Source organism: Erythrolamprus reginae, chromosome 7 (assembly GCF_031021105.1).
Source record: "Erythrolamprus reginae isolate rEryReg1 chromosome 7, rEryReg1.hap1, whole genome shotgun sequence".
Classification (NCBI taxonomy): domain Eukaryota; kingdom Metazoa; phylum Chordata; class Lepidosauria; order Squamata; family Dipsadidae; genus Erythrolamprus; species Erythrolamprus reginae.
This window is the reverse complement of record NC_091956.1, coordinates 38030188-38039244: the sequence shown is the minus strand read 5'-3', so window position 1 is coordinate 38039244 and position 9057 is coordinate 38030188. Positions and strand designations below refer to the sequence as shown.

The 9057-nt window shown below is 40.8% G+C and overlaps 1 protein-coding gene across 4 annotated transcripts in view; it reads left to right on the top strand.

Moving 5' to 3' along the window:
- Positions 1 to 1237: 1237 nt before the first annotated feature.
- The window catches only part of LOC139170323 (biorientation of chromosomes in cell division protein 1-like 1), a 115894-nt gene continuing 108074 nt past the window's right edge, over positions 1238 to 9057 (top strand). For 3 of the 4 annotated variants that reach the window (XM_070757352.1, XM_070757354.1, XM_070757353.1), the window contains exons 1-2: positions 1275 to 1600; positions 5080 to 5204. In XM_070757352.1, coding sequence (XP_070613453.1) covers positions 1346 to 1600; positions 5080 to 5204 — 380 coding nt within the window. In that variant the 5' untranslated portion in view covers positions 1275 to 1345. Of the gene's footprint in view, positions 1601 to 5079; positions 5205 to 9057 lie in introns of all 4 variants that reach the window. The other variant, XM_070757351.1, reaches the window with a different exon arrangement.

Here is a 9057-nt window from a genome sequence, read left to right as displayed (position 1 = left end):
GGAGATGTTTGGCAAAATTAAATCGAAAAAAGGGCATGGTTGAATGTTTTTTAAATCCTGTCAGCACTTCTCTAGATAAAAAGTGAAAGATCATTAAAAAGATCTCCAGTATTGTAGAGCTGAGGCATTTTTTTGAAACAGTTTGAAACAATTTCAAAATTTCCAATGGAAAGAGCACATAAAAGATGATTTTTTTCACCTTTCTGTAGTTGACACAGTTGTGTCAATTTGAAGAAAGGTGAATGACTCAGCCGTCTTCTTCCTGTGATCCTCTGCTTTTTCCACCTGGGTGCCTCCACCTTTCTGTCTTAATGTAGCTGCTTAATGATTTCTGCTGCCATTACCTGTCAGTCACATGGATATGTTTACCTGATGTTTTCCCACACAACACTGGCATGTGAGATAGGTACGAATTTAACAGGTTATGTCATTGTTGAAGAATAAAAAAGTAGAGAAAAATCAAGTGGATAAAAATGAAGTAAATGCAGTAGTGTAAGGCAATCAGCACTGTTAGATATTAACGAGGGACTCGCAGGTAAAACAGCAACTCTCTTTAATAAGAACCTGAAATAACTCAACTTCACCACTCCTGGGCAGACCAATTTATAATTACGTTTGCTAATTTCTTAATTACTGTACTAGGTTAATCAATCATGGTTTGCCTCCCAGTATTAACTCTTTCACTCTGCTGCCCCAGCTGATCAATACACAACAAGCACATCTTCTCTTTTAGGACATCATTCTCACAAATGATTTACTTATTTTATTAGATATTTATCCTGACTTTATTACTTTATAAGGAACTCAAAATGGAGAAGCTATGTAATATTCCTTCTTCCTTTTAGTTTCCCCACAATTACAATATAAGTGGTTAGGACTGGGAGAGAGTGACTGGTTACTCAGCTATTTTTTCAAGCCTAAAATCGGACTAGACCTCAGTGTTTCTTGGTTTCTTTAACCACAACTTTGTTCAAAAAGTGATAGTAATTCATTTCCAGCCTAGTTTCCTTCGTGAAGTTGTGGGGAGGAAAGGAAAGATCACCTTGACACGTTTATTGAAGGTCAAGGGGAACAAATAAAAATCAATCACAGAGATCCATTTATATCTCTACCCCGGGCATCCTACTCCTTCAGAGATGTTGCGGAAGTCAAGCGTAAAAGAAAATTCGGAAACCGACGTGACGCCACAAGAGGCGTAGTTTAAAGGAAGGTCGCATTGTGCCGCGTCGTCAGAGTTTTTTCGGTCTTCTTCCGGGGTTGCGGGTTGTGCGGGAGAGGGTGGAGCCTAAACGCGATCGCGGCTTGGGAATCAGCCTCTGAGGGTGACGCCGGTGCTGCCGCCATTATGTCTGGCAGTGGTGGTACCCTCGCCGCTGCTGCCGCGGTCCCCGCAGCCGCCACTTCTCCTCCCGAACAGCCACCTCCCCCCCCACCGCCGCCTCCACCGCCTCCCCCACCACAGCCACCTCCGCCGCCGCCCCCGGGGAGCTCCGCGGGCGCTGCCGAGCCAGAGCTGGTGTCACTCATCCTGAATCGCCTCAAGAGTCAAGGCCTTTTCGACCAGTTCCGCCGAGATTGTCTGGCCGACGTGGACACTAAGGTGGGAAGCTGCGGGTCTGGCCGTCTCGGGGCTCCTCAGCTCCCCGACGCCGCGTTCCCATATTGCTGCCTTCCCAACGTTTGGTCTCTTGTCCGAAAAACTACCATTCCGAGGGTCCTTCCTGAATCTTACGGTTTTCTTGGGAACGCTTTTCCCCGCCGCCGGGCCTGAAGTGGCTCTACCTTAATTTGTCGAGTTCCGTACGCATTGATTTAGCGGCGATCACCTTTCCCTCTCCCCAGAAAATATCCCTGCTATCTTCTGTATGGGCAGCTCTGATCTTAGACGTGTTCTACCGGCCTTACGTGCCTAAATTTGGCCTTGTTTAACTGGCTGCTTAGTGGGCAGCTGGCCTCGCTCTAATTCAGCCAGAAGTATTTTGCAAGTCTGAATAGATACTGATTGCGGTTGTGTTTTCTTAAAAAGAGGGAGAGGGAGGGAAAACCGTATTTAACCTGGCTGGGATTCATCTAGTCTGAGTTTTCCCTATCAACAGCAATCGGATGCTGTACGTACATGGGGTTCAAAGAGAGAGTCTTCTTGCTATGGCATCTTTGAATATCTCCCTGACTTAGCAATAGAAGTGTCATTAATTATGGTTTAAATCGGCTAAACTAGAGATAACCATTTCTGTTTCATTAACGGTGAAAGACATAGATTAAACACTCTTCAAGAACTGGGATGTTTTGCATTTGGGTCCTTAGAATTGGATTTGAATGCAGAATATATAATTTCAGGGATTTATTAACAGAAAATATTGTAAAAGAGACTAAGTTAAAAATAATTTTATCAAATTTTCTCATACTCTTTCCTAGATATATTTGAACAACTTGTGTACTCCGATTCTAGTTTCAATATAATGCTGCCCTATTTTACAGACTAAATTTTAGAATTAGTAAAACATACAAGTATTTTTGCACATTCAGAGTATATATAATACAGTGGTACCTCGAGATACGAGTTTAATTCGTTCCGGACCTGCGCTCTTAAGTCGAGCAGCTCTTATCTCGAACGACTTTTCCCCATAGGAATTAATGTAAATAATTTTAATTGGTTCCAGCCCTCAAAAAACTCACAAAGTTAGTCTAAATTATGCAAAAAGACATTGCAAGAATAAATGTAACTTTACTTATTAATAAGATGATAAGCTGAGAGCTTCCCTTCCCTTCCTCTTTTTACCCAAAACAATCAACATGGCAAACTTTTATTTTTATTCATTAAACTGTAGTTATTTAATGAACTTCACTGCCACCCAATCCTGTAGAGGGAGGAAAGAAGGGAGGAAGGAAAAGGAAAGCAAGAAATGGAGGGAGGAAAGGAAGGAAGGAAAGGAAAGGAAGAAAGGAAGGAAGAAAGGAAGAAAGAAAGGGTGAAGGGACAGGAACAGAGGAAGGAAGCAAGGAAACTTATGAAAGGGGAGAGTAACTTCACTGCCACCCAATCCTGTAGAGGGAGGAAAGAAGGGAGGAAGGAAAAGGAAAGCAAGAAATAGAGGAAGGGAAGGTAAAAGAGAGAAAGAAAAAGAGCAAGAAAGAAAGCAAGCAAGAGAGAAAGAAAGAAAATGAAAGAGAAATAAAAATAGAGAGGGAGAATGAAAGAAATGGAAGGAGGGAAGGAAGGAGAGAAAGCAAGAGAAAGAAAGAAAGCAAGAGAAAGAAAGAAAGAGAAAGAAAAAAGAATGAAAGCAAGAGAGCAAGAGAGAAAAAGAAAGAGAGAGAGAAAGAAAGAAAGAAAGAAAGGCAACTTCAAAGAAAGGCTCACTGAGCATCTCTCACTCTCTCTCTCTTTCTATCCCTCTTTCTCTCTCCCCTCTCCCCCCCTTTCCCTCTCTCTTTCTCTCTCTCCCTCTCTCTTTCTCTCCCCCCTTTCCCTCTCCCCCCCCAGGCCGGCAGCGATGTTTTAAAACAGCCGCGCCGTTTGCGAGCTAACTCCTGAGGTGCGGAAGTTCGCCTTTGGCGTTTGGGCCACTCGGAATGTGAAATTCAAAACAGCGTTCGGATCCCCCCACCCCCAGCAGAAGCCAAGGACCCCCAGAGTGGGGCGGCAGGGGAGGCGACCGCCTCTCCACTCACCAAGTGCCGGGATACGAGCCGAGAAGAGCCGGGCTGGCTTACTTTCCTTCCTTCCCGCGCTGATGCAGAGCCACTCGAACAAAGCGTCACGCCCCCCTGACGCTTTTGGCGGCAAAAGAGCCCAGCGTTGCTTCGGAAGCCGCCGAAAGCATCAGAGGGGCGCGACGCTTTGTTCGAGTGGCTCTGCATCAGCGCGGGAAGGAAGGAAAGTAAGCCAGCCCGACTCTTCTCGGCTCGTATCGCGGAGAGGGGCGGCATACAAATCCAAGTAATAAATAAAATAAAATAAAAAAATGTCTCTCCTCTCCCAGCTCTTATCTCGAGTAGCTCTTAAGTCGAGCAGCTCTTATGTCGGGGTTCCACTGTACTGTTTTGCAATGTATCATGAGCACTATTTTGGATATTTTATATATTGTCAGTGTAGTACCCATGTGCTAGTCTGATTCTATCACCCATTTGGTTCTGGTCTGAAGTTCAAGGTTAGTTACTGAGATTGAAAAATAGTAAATTTCAACAGAACTAATATTGCACGGAGGATTAATTAATTAATTAATTAATTTTTCTTAGTTTATAATTTGATGTAAAATATTTAAATTATCTTGTGAATCACTTCATACAATTATTGGATAAAAATACATATGCTTAGACAGAATTTATTGTTGGAATTATTGTCTGAAAGATGTTTTTCAAAAGGCAATTGGATTTTCTTGGTTTTTTTTCCCCTGAGTTCCTGAGTCAGAACTAAAACGCTTCTTGGATGAGAAGCAAAATATTTTCAAGGGGAAAAAACCCCCCAGGAACTTCGTGTTGCCTTTTCAAATGTATCTTTGGGACAACCATGACTGAATGATTGAGAATCTCTTTAAGTGTGTTGGAATTGTTAAAATTTTGAAATAATTTTCCTATCATAAAGAAGTAAATAGAGCAATAAATTGGAGTCTCCTTTAACAGATTCTCAGTAGAATTGCTCTTTCTCAATATAATAGATCTATGATGGCCCTTTCTTTGTAAAAATAAGACTTATTTATTTATTATTATTAATTTGACTTCTATGCTGTCCTACTTTCAATGGGACTTGGAGAAAAGATCTAGCTTCCTTTTCAAGTAAATAGCATTGGGCTTCTAATCACATTTTGCCTCCAAGGAGCATTCAGATATCACAATGTTTGGTAATTGAAATATTTGGCTCCATTTTTCAGGATGTTTGTCAATGGAGTTTTTTAAAAGTATGGTTTTTTTTTTAATATGCAGTGTTTTTTTCCTTAGTTAGATAAGTCTGGAGTTATTATAGTGTATGCTCCCTTTACTGTTTCTGTATTATTTTAAGCTAATGTTCTTATATGTTTGATGAGAATATGAAGAAATGTTATTCAAGGAGGCTTCACAAGGTATCTCTTTCTTTTTTAGCCTGCATATCAGAATTTAAGGCAGCGGGTAGACAATTTTGTTTCCAACCATCTAGCAACTCATACATGGAGTCCTCATTTGAACAAGAATCAATTAAGAAATAATATCAGGCAGCAGGTTCTTAAGTAAGTTTTACAAATTGTCCTTTTCTATGATGAACTAATTTGACTGGAAATATGCAAGATAAAATGTATTTGATACATATGTAAATATTTGGAAGATGGTAGTTAGCAGTGGAAGTGATGTGCCGGTGCCTGGAGGCTGTTGGGGCCTGGATGGGTGTCAACAAACTCAAACTCAACCCACACAAGATGGAGTGGCTGTGGGTCTTGCCTCCCAAGGATAATTCCATCTGTCCGTCCATTACCCTGGTGGGAGAATCCTTGACCTCCTCAGAGAGGGTCCGCAACTTGGGCGTCCTCCTCGATCCCCAGCTCACATTAGAGAAACATCTTTCAGCTGTGGTGAGGGGGGCATTCGCCCAGGTTCGCCTGGTGCACCAGTTGCAACCCTATTTGGACCGGGAGTCACTGCTCACAGTCACTCATGCCCTCATCACCTCGAGGCTCGACTACTGTAACACTCTCTACATGGGGCTACCTTTGAAAGGTGTTGGAAACTTCAGATTGTGCAGAATGCAGCTGCGAGAGCAATCATGGGCTTTCCCAAATATGCCCATGTTTCACCAACACTCCGCAGTCTGTATTGGTTGCCGATCAGTTTCCGGTCACAATTCAAAGTGTTGGTTATGACCTATAAAGCCCTTCATGGCACCGGACCAGATTATCTCAGGGACCGCCTTCTGCTGCACGAATCCCAGCGACCAGTTGGATCCCACAGAGTGGGTCTTCTCCGGGTCCCGTCAATTAAACAATGCCGCTTGGCAGGACCCAGGGGAAGAGCCCTCTCTGTGGCGGCCCCGGCCCTCTGGAACCAACTCTCCCCCAGAAATTAGAATTGCCCCCACCCTCCTTGCCTTTCGTAAGCTACTTAAAACCCACCTCTGCCATCAGGCATGGGGGAATTGAGATACTTTTTCCCCCTAGGCCTTTACAATTTTATGCATGGTATGTCTGTATGTATGTTTGGTTTTTATATTAATGGGTTTTTAATCATTTTTAGTATTGGATTATTATTGTACACTGTCTTATTGTTGCTGTTAGCTGCCCCGATTCTCCGGAGAGGGGCGGCATACAAATCCAATAAATGAATGAATGAATGAATAAATAAATTCAAAAATTGCTACATTTCTTATTTTGAAATTCATTGCAAATGTGTGAGGCCGCTATTCAAAATTGCCTATAACCTTTGCAATGGACTGATAAGAGTAAAAATTCATCATAGCAAATATACACTGCTAAAAAAAAATAAAGGGGACACTCAAATAGCACTTCCTAGATCTGAATGAATGAAATATTCTCATTGAATACTTTATTTATTTATTTGATTTGATTTGTATGCCGCCCCTCTGCGGAGACTCGGAGCTGCTCACAACAGAACTTTGTTCTGTACAATGTTAAATGTGCTGACAACAAAATGAAATTAATTGTTAATTAGTGTTGCTTCCTAAGTAGACTGATTTCACAGAATTTTGATGTACTTGGAGTTATATTCTGTTGTAAGTGTTCCCTTTATTTTTTTGAGCAGTATATTTCATGCATTGTACTTAATGAGAATATCGGAGATTCAGTTCTTACTGAAGCATTTTGTGTTTTATCTACCGTATATACTCGAGTATTAGTCGACCCGATTATAAGCCGGGGCACCTATTTTTGTGACAAAAACTGGGAAAACCTATTGACTTGAGTATAAGTTTAAGATGGGAAATGCAGTGGCTACTGGTAACTTGTAAAAATGGAAACCGATAAAATTACATTAATTGAGGCATTAGTAGATTAGATAGATAGATAGATAGATAGATAGATAGATAGATAGATAGATAGATAGATAGAGATAAATGATAAAAAGATAGATGATAGATAGATAAATAGATAGATGATAAATAGATGGATAGATGATAAATAGATGGATGGATACATACATACATACATACTTACAGTTTTTGGCATCGTAATGTTTGAACATGTTCAAATCAATCAAAACTTGACATATTTTAATGTTTTTTTTAAAAAAAATGTTATTTGATTAGGGTTTTTTTGACTACCTTTTTTAACAGAAATTTAAGGAAATTGGTTATAACCTTCTAGAAATGGCAGACCTCTCAGACTTTCAAACAGGCCAAATTGTTGGTGCTCGAATGGCAGGCGCTAGTGTAATAGAAAGTGCCCAAATGTTTGGTGATTCAAGAGGCCATGTCTCAAAAGTAATGACTGCTTTTGAAAGAGAAGGGAACACGTCCTCAGCCAAGCACAGGTCTGGTCGAAAGTCGAAGTTGTCTGAGAGAGACCGTTGGACTCTAAAGCGAATTGTTAGAGTGGATCGCAAGACCACAACTCCTAAAATCACTGCAGAGCTCAATAGACACATACAGAACCCAGTTTCCACAAAAACTGTTCAAAGGGAGCTTCACAAATCTGGATTCCACGGAAGAGCTGCAATTAGAAAACCTCTGCTCTCAAAGACAAATGTTTCAAAGTGTTTAGAGTGGTGTAGAAACCACCAAAAATGGTCCCTCGAGCAGTGACAAAATGTGATTTTCTCTGACGAATCATCGTTTACCCTTTTTCCGACCTCTGGCCATGTTTACGTCTGGAGGCAGCAAAAGAATCATTTCATCCAGACTACCTTCTCCCAACCATCAAATATGGTGTGGGTTCAGTGATGATCTGGGGTGCTATTTCTTGGAAATCCGCTGGGCCAATGATTTCCCTTCATGGAAGAATTAACAGCCATCACTATTTAGGAATTTTGGCAGACCAAATTCATCCTATAGTTCAAGAACTGTTTCCTGAGGGGGGATGCCATCTTTGAAGATGAAAATGCACCAATCCATAGAGCAAGAATTGTTAAAGAATGGCACGAGGAACATTCTAATGAAGTTCAGCATCTCATCTGGTTACCACAATGATCAGAACTCAACATTATTGAGCATTTATGGTCGATTTTAGAGATTCAAGTAAGAGGTCGATTTCCACCACTATCATCTCTAAAAGAACTGGAGTGTGTTTTAACTGAAGAATGGGCTAAAATTCCTTTGGAAACAATTCACAATTTGTATGAATCAATACCTCGGAGAAATGAGGCTGTATTTGCCGCAAAACGTGGACCAACACCATATTAAAAGATATTTTGATGATTTTTCAAGGTGTTTCCATTTTTTTGTTCACCCCTATAGAGAGAGAGAGATAGAGAGAGAGAGATAGATAGATAGATAGATAGATAGATAGATAGATAGATAGATAGATAGATATATGATAGACAGACAGACAGACAGATATAGCTAAAAATAAAATAAAATGAAATATTGTGGTTATGGGTGATTTCAACATGCCTGATATTGACTGGAATATCCCTGGTGCCCTTACATGCAAAAGTAAGAATATAGTAGAGGCCTTTACAGGAGCAACTCTGGCACAGCTGGTTAAGACACCAACTAGAGGGGAGAATATTCTAGATTTAGTTTTTACGAATGGGAATTGGGTATCAGAGGTCAAGGTGGGAGAAAATTTAGGTTGCAGTGACCATCTATGTTTGTGGTTTGATGTAAAAACTGATTGTGAGCAATCCTATACTGCAACCAAAGTATTGGATTTCAGAAAAACAAATTTTAATGTAATGGGGGAATATTTAAATAATGAATTAAAGGGGAGGGATAAAATGGCAGGAGCGAGCATCCAGTGGACTGTATTAAAAAAGGCCATCTTAAAAGCCACAGGACTGTATGTAAGGCAAATAACTAAAGGTAAAAGGAAGAAGAAACCACTATGGTTTAGCAATGATGTAAGGGCTATAGTCAATGAAAAAAAGGCTGCCTATAGGAGGTATAAAGAGTCTGGAAGTATAGCTGATAGAGAGGTG